This window comes from Odocoileus virginianus, chromosome 23, assembly GCF_023699985.2.
Source record: "Odocoileus virginianus isolate 20LAN1187 ecotype Illinois chromosome 23, Ovbor_1.2, whole genome shotgun sequence".
Taxonomy (NCBI): Eukaryota; Metazoa; Chordata; class Mammalia; order Artiodactyla; family Cervidae; genus Odocoileus; species Odocoileus virginianus.
In genome coordinates this window covers 5,331,452-5,345,257 of record NC_069696.1, presented here as the reverse complement: position 1 = coordinate 5,345,257, position 13,806 = coordinate 5,331,452, and the positions used below count along the sequence as shown (strand labels likewise).

Genomic DNA, 13,806 nt, shown 5'->3' with positions numbered 1-13,806 from the left:
AACACTGCTCTTCCTGCTGGGAGCCACCCTACATCTGCCCGCCCTTCAAGGTCCAGCCCCGTCACCTATGCTTTCCCTGTTTACTCCATTTGACCGTACATCTCCTTCTTTAAGCCTATGAGCCCTTCATCTTCATCTCTTTGGAACGCCAGGCACACTCTGCCCGTCGTGGTTGTCCGTGCATCTTCCCTCCCACTGGACTACATGCCCACCCCCACCCTACAGAGGAAGGGACAACTAAGGGTCTGTAACCAAAGGTCACAGGAGCAGACCACGTTACAGACAGCAGGCGCCCAACAACACAGTGAGAATGACCAAGCACACCAAATCTGGGAGAGTAAAAGCAACTTTTAGGATTGTTTTCACCAAAATTGGCATGAGATTCTCCATTTTCAGGGCATTTCACAGTCAATTTATCCTGAGAAAAGGCTCCTTGTCACTTGGTCTTTTAGACAGCCAGGCACAGGTCAAAAATTTTGCCTTTTAAATAATTGAAACACAGAGCCACAGGATCTTATCACTGCAGACCAAATATGACATCTGAGTCACTATAATCCCTTCGGATGTGCAGCTCAGATCCCCAGGAGGTCTTGGGCAGCCAGGCACAGTGACAGAGGCTCTGACCTTGGAGAAACACTGTGCAACCTTTCAGCTCTGGATAGCAGCCAAGACACACCTGTGCCCAGGACCAGAGAGGGGATGCAAAGGCAGAGCCCGTAAGATGGGGATTTACTAAGAGTCGGATTAAAGTAAGTATCAGACTGCCAAAGGTCTGACCTGCATTCTGACTTAGCATGCTCAACTCTGCTAATCTGAAAAAGAGCGCACACACTTATGCCCCAGCTGAACCTGTCAATCGGGGAGCTGGGCGTGGGGCTGGAGGTCAGCCTGCGTCAGGACAAGGAGCCCTGATGGATGATCAATACGGTCAAGCTACAAGAGGAGCCGAGACCAAGAGTCAACAAGCCAGTGTAGCACAGAAAGCTGTCTGGCTCTAATAGGGCTCCAGCAGGAATAAATGGGAGAACATATGTGAGCCCACAAAGATAAAGATAAGATAAAGTCTACCATCCGATCTTCTCTCTCTCTCTCAAAAAAAACCCAAAACTGATTCTTTTTTTCCTTCCCTAATAAGTCAAGTTGTTCAGATTTTCTAAGCCCAGGTTTCCTTATCTGAAAAATAGAAATCATAAAACTTGTCCCATTACTTCAAAACAATTTTTTTAAGGATAGTTGATAGTAGACAAGAGCAAGATTGAAAAGGTATTCTAGAGCAACCTAAAAGTAAAGTGATGTTATTACTTTTAGGAAAAACAATTATGGAAAAAAATAGCCATCCCAAGAATGAAAGGGTTTCCTGAGACAGTAACTGGCCACTGGTCCCCGCATGGGGCCGCCATGTCTTACTGTCTCCTCCCCTCCTCCCTCTGTTCCTGACTCTTTTCCCTGAGTGCTCCTTTTTCCTTGAGTGTCTTTCTCTCCCTCGCCTAGACTGCAGTTGTGCAAGGTGCAGGCAAGAGCCCCGGGCACAGCAGCACCCCCAGGCAAGCCCCCAGGCAGGAGATAGAGCCCTCCACCAGCGCAGATGTGGGGCCACAGAGCATGGGTCAGCCTAGCCACACAAGACCCATCCTCTCCCAGGGTCCTCATGGTTCCCAGAGTGGATGCTCCTGGACTATACACAGGCAATGGGAACACACAAACTAAATATCTCTGTCTTACCTAACACCCGCTTCCTGCCGTTCCGGAGCCCTGCTGGCAGGAAGGGGAGGGCTGAGCTGAGTCTGGAGACCTTCTTTGTTTTTTGGAAGGGAAGCAGCATCAGTCACTCCTCATTGCTGGATTGTTAAACACCTAGTTAAAGTAAAAATTCTGATACAGGCCCAGGGAGCCTCAGGAACACACTAACCCTCATGACCGCCACAGTGGAATTCCCTGATACAATATCCTCGTGTACACAGGATGGCGTGTTCTGACATGGTGGAGCCACATGAGGAAATGGGCTCTTCTAACAAAAAAGCCATAATTCAGATCCAGAAATTCCATTCCTAAGTCTGTACCCTAAAGAACTGAAAGCAAGAACTCAGATACTTGTACACTGATATTCACAGCAGCATTATTCACTGTAGCCTAAAGGCAGAAACAGTCCAAGTGTCCATCAGTTGACAAATGGATAAGCAGAATGTGGTTGGTTCATACAGTGGAATATTATTCAGCCATGAAAAGGAATAAAGTTCTGACACCCATGATATAACATGGATGAGCCTTGGAAACGTCACATAAAATAAACCAGACACAAACAGACAAATATAGTATGATTCTACGTAAATGAAATACCTAGAATAGAAAAATTCACAGACAAACAGATTAGATGCTACCAGAGGCTGGGAAAGGGAGGAATGGGGAGTTGTTACTTAGAGCTTACAGAGTTTCTCTTTGGAGCGAGGAAAGAGTTTTGGAAATAGTCTGGTGATGGTTGTACAATGCTGTGCATATACTTCACGCCACTGGACTTATACTTAAGATTGGTTAAAATGAAAAACTTTGTTATATATATTTTATAATAAAACATTTTTAAAAGTCATAATTCACATCTTCAGCTATCATTAGATGTGCCTTACAGACTTAGCTTTGCTGAGTTAAAAGAAATAAATCTTAAAATCACTTTTTGTGTAACTGAAAGAAAGTGCTCGATCTCACCTCCAAGTGATAACCCGGGTCCCCAACTGACCTCCTGTGCCTCCTTTTAACTGCATCATTTATTAGGTGGGTCGTTTATCAGGTGGGTCGCCACAACTGACCTACATCTGAATTCAGGGGATGTGCCACCTGCAGCGAGATGGCACAGGTGAGCCCCAGTGACTGGATTAACATCACAGTCAATGATGCTTGAGAATCCACAGTCACACGGAGATGCAGGGGACAGAAGCAGGGATGGGGAGTGACTATCAGTGGGTGTGGGGTCTGTGTCTGGGGTGATGAATATGTGCAGGCTTTGCACAACCCTGTAAACATACTAAAAAACACCAAACTGTACATTTTAAAGGTATATGAAATGTATCTTTTATGGTAAGTGACATATCTCCACCAAGATGTTCTTTAAAAATAAATAAATGGATAAAACATGCAGTCTGGGAGCTCAGCCTGCAAGGATGGGCCCCAAACTCATCAGACCCAGGTTGGAGAATGGAGGGCCTATTTCCAGGGGGAGATTACCGGGGAGACGTTCCAAGAAGGCGGGAAAGCAAGGCCTTGCCACGAAGCAGTCATCTCAAAGCCAAAGCTGGACAGATGGAGTCCCCACTGGGATCTGAGGACCAAGCAGGGTCCAGGCAGGAAGCTCAGGAACAAATGCACAGCTCGGAGAGGGGACGGCGAGCGGAGGTGTGTGGAGTGACCACAGGGCAGCACAAGCACTCAGATGTCTGTCCACCGCCGTGACCGGCTGAAGACGCAGCTTCCAGAGGGCACATCCAAGCCATGCGACACGAGGCTGGTCAAGGTCATCTCTCCTTGGCCCCAGGTGGGGAGAGGAGAGAGACAGCACGTGCTTGGGAAGTCCAAGAGACCTGAACTTAATTCCCGGCTCCAACAGCATCAGGATGACCTTGACCCCGTTATCAAGACCACTGCTCCTGAGTTCCCTCATGTGAAAAATGTCATTAACACCCTCCCGTAGGATGCACGGGGCTTCCCAGGTGGTGCTAGTGGTAAAGAACCCACCTACCACTGAAGGAGACACAGGGGACTCAGGTTTGTTCCCTGGGTCAGGAAGATCCCCTGAAGGAGGGGCATGGCAACCCACTCCAGTATTGTTTCCTGGAGAATCCCATGGGGAGAGGAACCAATAGGGCCGCAAAGAGTCAGGCATGACTGAAGCGACTTAGCACGCAACACCTAGTATGGACATAGGATGTAATGGTAGGAAGACAGTACAAAGCATACTGCTCCTGCCCCATCTACAAACACAGAACAGTGGATGCTACAACATATTATTTTAAAAATAAAAATGTAGACATGGATGCCCCAGAGATCACAGGCCCAGAGGCTGGGAGGCAGGTGGCGAGCGGTGCAAGGCACAAAGTTAAACGCACGTTTCCCAGCACACATTTTGACGATGAGATTATTTTTACTTCAGTAAACTAAAGGCTGGTCTGTCACTTCCCTTGTAAAATTAAAGCCCTTTCCTATTTGATGAGTGTCTCAAGATGCCACATGGAATTGCTCCCTCCCCTTACCTACAAAGCGCCAGCACATTTGCTATATATTTTTTTTTTTTTATGCTTATTTTCCAAAGCCAAGGTTGACATTTGAAGCAAAGTTTTGTTTGCCAGGCAGCCTGTCCTCTGGGGCTAAGGAGTGATTGTTTAGCTTTGGGGAATTCACATGGACAGCAAGGACAGGTTGATCACCCAACCTCCTGCTCTCAAGATCTGGACCAGCAGAGGACTTCCGGCCAGTTCAGAAGGCAGAACCTCGGCCTCAGGCCGCACACAGGGACCATGGTTATGAGGAAGCCTGGCCTCCCTGGGTCCTGACCCTCTAGCTGGTCCCACAGTCCTTAGAGCCGACAGGCTCAGGTTGGTTGCCACGTGCCAAGAAAACCAGAAGACCAACCCTCTCCGGATGGTCTTTCCCTTCTCCTTCGATTATTCAGTATCGGCCAGGACGCCTCGGATTCTATTTCTCTTTGTTTCACGTTTCCATCCTTGAAGTTTTAAATAATGTCAGCCACCCAACACCACCTTCAACGCTTCTTTAATGCTACGGAAGTTTCATGGCCCTGCTTCCTCACAGGCTGGTGTCCTGTGATTTGCTAAAGCCAGCTGCCACCACACAGCGATGTACACCCAGCCTCCATTCGGAGCCTCGGGGCTGCCCTGCAAAGCTGACTGGCTAAGGATTACTGTCTCCGTCCCACAGATGAAAAATGGGGACCTGATTCTTTCAAACGTCTCAGAGAAAGACATCAAGTCAAAATATGTGACCCAAGTCATTTTTCTAGGTGTAGGCTTATTTATTTTTCTTTCTTTCTTTCTCTTCTTTACTTTTGCTAACTAACATCTTTGAAAGGTTTTAGCCCAACATGGATTATTTTGGAAGAAGAAAAGTATATAAATGACTGAACATGACACAATGGTTACAAAGTAAATAGAGCTTAATTGAGTAATCAAATCAACATTTCTCAACATTTCTGCCCACAGGCAATACGGAGAAGAACATTCATTTACTGTCTGGGTTTTGGCTTGCTTCTCTAAAGGACAGGAGACAAGATTATTTTATTTTCTTTTCAGCTAGGTTCCAGCAGGCAGCACCATGAGTAGCCGAGTGTATTAAAAGAAAGCCCTGTTGGCAAATGGGCAGCTTGAATATTTCATGAAATGATGGCAACACTGTGTTCTGAAATGGTGGCTTCCTCCCGGGACCTCAGAGGCCACACCTCTGAGGGTGAGCAGGGCTTAGGCCTGGTCCTAAAGCTAAAGACCAGCTCAGCCTCCAAGGTCTTCCGGTCTCTAGGAGCATCAGGTCAGCCACCAAAGGCTCAGAGATTCTGGGAATCGTGGAGGCAGGCCCCAAATGACCCCCTCTCCATAGACCTCTCCTTCTTTAAACGTCTCCTGGGAAGAGGAGGGGTCCTGGGGGTCGAGCCCTGACAAGGGAGCAGGGGTGCCTTTGTTCCCCCAGCTCAGTAGACTCAGGGGCACCCTGGCCTCTGACAGCTGCAGCCTGACCGCCCCGTGCTTTCTACCTGTTCTGCGTGTAGCTCACCTGCATGGCCACCCTGCCCTCTGGTTTCTACACAGAACAAAGCTGGCCGGTCCATGAACAGCTGCCAACTCCTTGCCAAGGGAGCCTGGCAACACAGGCTCATCGCTCCCTCAGGGGAGCCCCGATTGGGGCAGAAAGGCAGGGAGCAAACAAAAAGGCTTGGAGGCATGTCCGTTCACAAAACAGTGATCTGAGTTTTGCAGGAGCTTCTTGTGGACACGCACAAACTTTTACTCTGTCATCTAAGAAACGTTTAAACCTTTCCAATGAAAGATAGCCCCAAGTCTGTTTCTAAATCTACTATCTCAGAAAAGACTTGAGCCAGAACAAAAGCGGGGTCTGGAGAGGGATGGGGGAGGGCAAGAGGTTTATTAGGCAAAGTCTAACCAGAAACCTTGAGCAATGCTCTGAGAGCATCGGCGTGCACCAAGTAGGTCCAGAGATGGCAGGAGGATGGAGAATGGAGGTGGGTTCCAGGCCCGACTCTCCTGAGTGACCCTGCAGGGGCCCATTTGCTCAGCTGGGAACGGCGTTGGTTCCTACCGTTTCTCCTGCCCCTAAAATCTTCTGATCCTGGAAAGTAAATTCCCGAAGAGACTTGCGTTTATTCTAGGTCTGCTTGATAACCCTTCAGAGAATACGAGTATGGAACCGCCCCCTCCCTGTCCCTACACACTCTCTCACACACACACCAGAGGACAGCCGGGAAGCGGCCCTGTGATGAAGAGCTGTCTGAGGCCTGTGGACAGGACTGTGGGGTTTCGGTTCCAGCTAGTTAGACCTCCTCTCCCTCACCTCCGTTCAGAGCGAGGTCACCCAGGGCTCCGGGGAGGTGAGGGCCTGTTTTCAACCTCTCTTTGTCTTCTGAGCTGCAGGCCCAAACCGCCCTCCTCTGTCCTGTAAATCCCCACCTAGGTGAATTCAGTCCCACAAGTAGCAGCTGTGTGCCCCACATGCTCCCAGACACCCCAGGGAGCTGGGCCTCTTCCTGCAGCCCCTGAGGCCAAGTCCCCTCCCAGCTCTGCCTTCCAAGGCTCCCATCCCGTCTCACACGGCAAAGAGGTGGCAAGGCCCCAGGGGCCCCAGGTCAAGGCCTGGCTCAAGTAACGGGTACCCATCTGGGACCTGGGCCCCACAACACAGAAGTCCTGCCAGCCCCCACCCTGCTTCCTGCCCCCATGGACCCCAGGGAGCCCCTGCACCCAACTTTGAAACAACGCTGAAGGCCCTCCATTTCCCCAGAGGGATCCTGTCACTTCCACTTGTTTAGTACAGTATGTAACCTTGAGGTTCATCGAAACAGGTGTTTACTAAATTATTTTAATAATGACAGTCGTGGCTGGGAGTGTTGCTTCATTATCAGAACGCTTAGCACTTATGTCACTAAATATTTAGCACCTGATATTTTGCAAAAACAATTCCCCATGCCATTAAAAAATTGTTTTTTCTAATCAGTCTTCGGCTCTCATCCTCAGAGCCCACGATAGACTCAGGCAACTGTGAGGACAGAACCTAGAAACAGACTCAATCAGGGCGATTATCTCACTAATTAGTCTTGTTGTTAAGTCTCCAGGTGTTTCCCAAACAATCCATCTGATTCCTTTCTTTTTTTAAGATTTTTTTTTTTTTTTGATGTGCACCGTTCTTGAAGTCTTCTTTGAATCTGTTACAATATTGCTTCTGTTTTTCATTTTGGACTTTTGGCCCCTGAGGCATGTAGTTCCTTGGCTCCCTGACCAGGGATTGAACCTGCACCCCCCTGCACTGGAAGGTGACAGCTTAACCACGGGACTGCCAGGAAAGTCCCTCACCGGTATCCTTTAGTCCACACTGGAAAATAAAATTGTCTCCCGATTTCGAACGCAGAGCACGGACTCCAGAGTCTCCTTGAGACGGTGTCGGCTGACAGGTCACTACCGAGTGACCTCCGACCCCAGCCGGAGGGTCTTGGGCCAGGAGAGGTGGGTGCTCCAGCTCCTCAGGCACTGTCAGGCCGTCGCCCGGGGCTCCTGGGCCCTGGGAACTTGCCTCAACAGCTGAGGAAGTTCATTCATCCCCCAGGGTCAACGCTATGCTAGGAGGTGGAGCAAAGAAAGGGATGGGAATGAGAACTCGGTGGGGAGGAGGGGAGAGGGGCAGGGACCCAGTGCTGAGAAGCAGAACAGACCTCAGTCACTTCCTACCCGAGGTCTCAGGAGCTTTGCTGCCATTCCAGACACCAGGACACCAGCCAGACTCATAAACGGAGATCAGCTGTGAAGTGTCTACCCAGTTGTTTCTGAGGGGAACGTCTTCTTGCCTTTGAGCAACCCCACAGGCCAGCCCCTCCCGGCCCCACACTCCAGCAGGGCCTCAGGCCAGGCCTGGGACCCATCAGCCCCTCTGGTCACCAAGCCCTGGGGAGATTAATCTGGGGAGGAAATACATACAGGGAGGATATTAATGCAGGACCGTGACAGGTTCAGCCTAGCGGATGCTGCCTGTGCTAGAGGTCATTGCAGGGCTGGGGCAGGAGGGACGATGAGGTGGGAGAAATCCAAAGTGGGTTCAGTACTGGAGAGGGAAGGGGGTCGTGAGGGCATGTCATGTGCACGGCGGGGCACCCCAGTCTTCGGGGCCTCTGCCCTGGGGCAGGTATGCCTATGAGGCATAGCAGCCAGGTTGCCCTCACCTGTGCCCCCCACCGCAGGTGCCCCTCCTGACGCCCAGGCCCCAGAGCGCCACCTCCTGGAGGAGGCAGGAAGCATAGCCCCTCTGGTCTGGGGGCTGCTTTCATCCCCCCAGGGTCAAGGCTGTGCCAGGAGGTGGGGGACACAAAGATCAGCAGGCCCTCAGACCCTGACCCGAGATGCCCCTGGGTCTCCTTCTGCATCCAGCTTACACCCAGAAGAACCCATCTCAGGCAGTTCTAAGTCACAGAGAAAACTGAAGGAAGAGTCCCAAGTCATCTCCAAGACTCATGGGCCAATGGCTCACCATCTCCTGTACCTGTAGCATCAACTTGTAGAGAACCATTCACCCAAAGAGAGGCACAGGTGTGCAACGGTGCAGGGACTACATCACCAGTCTTCCTGTCTGCCACGTACCAGGTCCCCAGAGGGCATTAGGCTCTTGTGTAATCTATTTAAAATAGCTCTTCTTTATTCAGTGTGTGTGTGTGTGTGTGTGTGTGTGTGTGTGTGTGTGTGTGCATGCGCGCATACACGCGCGCACATTTAAATACTGTTAGCATGTGCTCTGTGGAAATAATGAATAATTGATTCTTGTAATAGATTCGATTGTCTAGTACTCTGATACACTGGAAAGTGTCTGAACGGTATTAGGAATGGTATTTAGAACCTTAAAAGCCCCTTTCTCCAGGTTCCTCCACGCAGAATCTGAGAAAGAGAAACTAATGTCACCCCTTCTTCACCTGCACAAGCTGGGGTGAAGGTAACAATGCCCTCCGACCCCTCACCGTGATTACTATCACTTTATTACGATGAGGACTGTCCTGCCGCATCACTAAGTCCCGCTTTGAAAAGTACCGTGTGTCTTCCACTCCCAGAACACGCCTCCCCCTCTGCCTCATCTCCAGCAGATAAGGGACATTCTGATGTTTTATTTGTTAAATGGTTGACTATTAAGAAACTCATTTGCTAGCTGGAGCCTGCAATGGAAAATCAGCCCAGAAAAGTGGGAGGCTGGCGAGCGACCAGAGCAGATGGGAGATGGAGGTGAGGGGAGGCCCACGAGCCCCTTCCAGCCTGGACCTGGGGTCTGGGGCCAGCCCTAGGGGAACCTGTGGGCTGTACCAACGTGCTGACCCCCTTCTCCACACCCTGACCGCCCCCCTACACACACACAGAACTGCAAACCAGGGCGAAAGGACCCATGCACTAAGCAACGGGAAGAGGAGGGTGTAACCCCCAGCCCCGGCAACTTCTCCAGCCCTCCACTCTGGCTGTCACCACCCGCCCAACATCATCATCTGCTCCTCAGGCCTCTCGGGTCCTGAAACCCTGACCCCAGGCATGTTCCATCGCCCCGTTAGTTCCGAAGCCACAGCCAGCCCTTCCTGGCAGACACTCCTGCTCCTCCAGGTCTGCCCCTCCTCCTCGCCTCCTGCCCCAGGAAGACCCCAGCAATGCCAAGGATGGGGGGGAGGAGGGGGAAGACAGCAGGGAGACAGGGGTCCTGGTGCTCTCACACCTGAGAACCACGTCCAGGAAAGGAGGCAAAACTGCTCCGAGAATTATATAATCACTGCGGCTTCAAGGGAGAGGACTGGGATCCAGGTTGCCATAGCGTTTGTGGCGTGTGGCTGGGAAGGCAGCGCGCCCGGCCACGCGCCCTGCTGCCTCCTGGCCCCTCCATCTTCCTCGCAGACCTCACAGGGCCTCGGCTTCTACTTTGAATGTCTGCTCTCCGCAGATGGGAGGGGAGGAGGCGCTGGGGGACGGGGCGGGGCGGGGGCAAAAGGAAGGGGGAAAAGGGCCAAGAAGGATTTGTCTGGCACAGAAAGGGGGCCCTAGGAACTGCTGAGAATTATCACCATGTGAAAAACAATCATAACTACAGGGCACTGCCATTGTGGGTGACAGCCAGGACGTGGCCACTGGGTGCTCCGCTTCAAGGCTGCCTGGACTGAGCTGGGATCCCCGAGGGCAGAAACCTACCCTCCTCCGCTCTTCACAGACATCACCCTTTCTTCTGTGTCTCTCCCGCCTCCCTCTGAATCCGTCCAGGACTCCATCAGGAGGGGCGCAGGGAAACAGGTGAGGGGTGGGACATGGGGACAGAGCTGCCCTCCTGACCTGAAAGCCATGGCTCATCCTAGAACCCATGGCCCTTGACACAAACCTTTCGAACAAAAGGGGCCACAGTCTCCCCATGGCCACCCAAGCTGGAGATCAGTTTCAGGTTGGACCGAGCCCAGGGAAGCTGCCCGGCAGCCTCCGGCTCCAAAAGGGTAGGGACTCTGCCTGCTAAGGGTGAGGCTGGGGGCCAAAGGAGAGAGGAGGCTGGAAAGGAGAGACACGGAGACAATCCCTCCACCAGGCTGTCCTCACAGGAGCACCTGATGTGCCCAGAAGTAGCAGGACCAACAGCGACAGGTACTGAGAAGGAAGAGGTTGGAAGGAAGCATGTAAACAGGGAGGCTTGGGAAACTGGGAGAGGCGAGGCAGAGCCTGCACCCAGAGGCAGAGGAAGCCATGGGGGAGGCCCAGCCGGAGCTGGAGGCGGCCACACTCCAGCAAGACCAGCCCTCTCCCCTCCATCTTGACCTTAATTGCTGAGTAGTGCCAAAAAATAATAACTTGTTAATATGGGCGGGGGTGGGGGGGTGTGAGGGAGAAAGTTTCCAGGAAGTGGGGAGTTGCCTGAAAGCCTTCCCCCCTCGCAGGGGGAGCGGCTGACACTTGATGCCAAGGATAGAGACGCTGGAAAACACTGGGCGACAGTGTACAGCCGCGTGAGCTCGGCACACCCTTTATTATTGCCTTAAAACATGAGAAAGCAGAGCCCACACACCGCCCGATTTCTAACCCCCGCTGACATCCTCAGGTGCTAGCCCGCATGTGGGTGCGAATAAGAACACACGGGGCGTGGGCGCGCGGGGTCAGTGGCTGCAGAGAGGTGGGAGGGTGTAGGTGAGCCGAGAAGAGGGACACAGGGAGAGGGAGAGATGGAGGGGGACACAGGGGGTTGGGCAAGAGAGGGAGAAGGAAAGGGAGAGGCGCCGAGAGACTCACAGCCGTCTCTCGGGCCCCACCCGCCCCCTGAAGCGCGCTGCCCGGGCAGGGGCGCAGGGCCGGGGCGCCGGGCAGCGGGCGGGTGCGCCGGCCGGCCTGGTGCGGGGCGCGCGCGCGCGCGCTCCCAGCCGCGCCCGGGCGAGGCGAGGACCCCGGCCCACGGGGCCGGGGGCGTCGCCGGCCGGGCAGTCGGGCTCCCCTGGCGAGCGCGAGCCAGCGAGGCCGGAGCAGACACTTGGGAACTTTTCCCCTCGCCCGAAATTTCTCCGGACGCGCGGCTCGGGGGGCCCGCGGGCGCAGGCGGGGGAGGGGCGGGGATTTTCCGCTCGATTCGGCCCGGGTCCCGCGGGCCCCCGGCCGCTCTGGGAGAAGGACACGCGGGCGAGGCCGGCGAGCGCGGCGGCGGGGTCCAGCCTTACCTTGGTGGTTCTCCTCCGGAATGTACATCCTCGTGTTTTCATTGACCATGGACCAAGATTCGTGTGAGCAGGAGAAGAAGCCACGAAGAGGAGGAAATGTCAAACACCCCCGAGCGGGTCTGCCCTGATCCCTGCTCCGGGCCGGCGGTTCTCGTGCAGAATCGAGGAAGCCGTGGGTCTGCAGCAGCTCTTCTTTCCCTCTGACGATTACCTGATCCCCATCATTGCATCAAACACCAGAAACCGTTCCTTTCCACTCCTGCCTCCTTCAGCGGGGCTGTAACGCATCCTCAGCACATCCGGGCCCCTTTCAAGAATTCAGCGCCGCACCTCTGGCGGCCACAGCATTTGAGAAAATAAATCGGGAGGCAGAGCTAGAGGAGGCGGAAGGGGAGAGGGGCGCGCGGACCCCAGGACCGGGGGAGGGCCCGCCGGCCGCCGGCCCGAACCGTCTCCGCCTGCTCTCGGCGCGTCCTCCCCGGCCCGGCTCCGCTTTCTCTGCCCGAAGGTCCGGCGAGTCCCGAGGGCTAGGAGGCAGGAAGGCGCCGCCGCTCCGGGCCGCGCCGCGCGCCGCTCTGGCAGGAGCTGTTTCTGCAGAGGCGGCGAGAGGGAGCCGCGGGCAGGAGCGCGGAGCGCGGCGCTCACCCCGCGGCCCGCCGCCCCGCCCGCCCGCCCGGCGCGCCCCAGGCGGACGCGCTGAACGCTTCCAGATGTGGCGGCGGCGCGCGGGGCTGGGCGCACGGCGCGGGGCGCACAGCGCGGGGCGCGCGGAGCCGACTCGAGTCCGGCTAGAGCCCCAGCTCGCCGGATCGCCCGCGCCTCAGCCCACATGCCGTCCAGACACACCCCTCGCGCCCCGCCCCGGCCCCCACGTCCTGCGCGGGCGCCAAGGCGGCGAGGCCTCGGGCGCGCAATTCCAGGAGGGGCTGCCATCAGCCCTCCTAGAGTCTCGACGGGTCGGGCCACTGAGCAAAAGGAGTCGCGATGCCAAGGCTCTGTTTGATCCATTATGACCAGGGCGGTTGCACGAGTGGCGTGGAGAGGCGAGGATGGGGAGAGACAGGGCAGGGAGAGAGGGCCCGAGGGGCGGAGCCTCCTGGCGAGGCAGCGGTGCCCAGATGTCTGAGCAGATTAATAGACCGAGGTTTCTTAATTCCTCCGAGGCACCGGAGCACGTGTGCTACTCGAGATCCTTACCTTCTCCTCTTAATTATTTCTGCCACTCCGGCGGGAATCCACGGAGCGCTTTCCTTCCGGAGCGGCGGACCTTTCTCCCCGTCCTCAGGCAGCCACGGAAGGTCCATGGCACCCCCTGCAGGCCCGGGCTCCTGACATTGGGCTGCCTGGGCCCTGGCAGGGGCGCCTACAGCTCCCACTTGGGAAAACGCCCCGCTTCCTACTTTCAGACCCTCACTCCCCAGCCGCCCTCCTCCCCGCGGGAGGAGCCCATCCATCTCCTGTGTCCGTAGTGTGACCAGATTTGTGTGTCCGGCCCAGACCCGTCTTCTTGAACGCCAGGCTACGTGGCCAACTCAGTCTCCGCTCGGGCGTCTCAAAACCCAACAGATCCAATGTGGAATTCCTTGTTTTCGTGCAATACCTGCTCCTCAGAAGGCTCCCCATCTCTCGGTTGATGGGACCAAAGATCTGGAGTGGTTCTTGATTGCTTTCTCTGATCCGGTCCTTCGGGAAATCCCAAAGACTCTTGAATGTGACCACTTCTCAGTTCCCCCACTGCCAACCCCAGCCGGAGCCCACATGCCCCTCACTCGAGCTCCTGCTGAGGGTCTGTCCCCTTTCGAACCCCTCCTATCCTTGGGTATCTTCTCAATACACCACCTGAAGGGTCACATGTCAACACCTCTCTCTGCAACCGCACCTAC

General features: G+C 54.5%; 1 protein-coding gene across 14 annotated transcripts in view; it reads right to left on the bottom strand.

The window, feature by feature from the left end:
* The window catches only part of CACNA1C (calcium voltage-gated channel subunit alpha1 C), a 388,445-nt gene extending 375,710 nt beyond the window's left edge, over positions 1-12,735 (bottom strand). For 9 of the 14 annotated variants that reach the window (XM_070453270.1, XM_070453268.1, XM_070453260.1 and 6 more), the window contains exon 1: positions 11,924-12,734. In XM_070453270.1, coding sequence (XP_070309371.1) covers positions 11,924-11,972 — 49 coding nt within the window. In that variant the 5' untranslated portion in view covers positions 11,973-12,734. Of the gene's footprint in view, positions 1-11,923 lie in introns of all 14 variants that reach the window. The other 5 variants (XM_070453275.1, XM_070453261.1, XM_070453272.1 and 2 more) reach the window with 2 other exon arrangements.
* Positions 12,736-13,806: the final 1,071 nt, after the last annotated feature.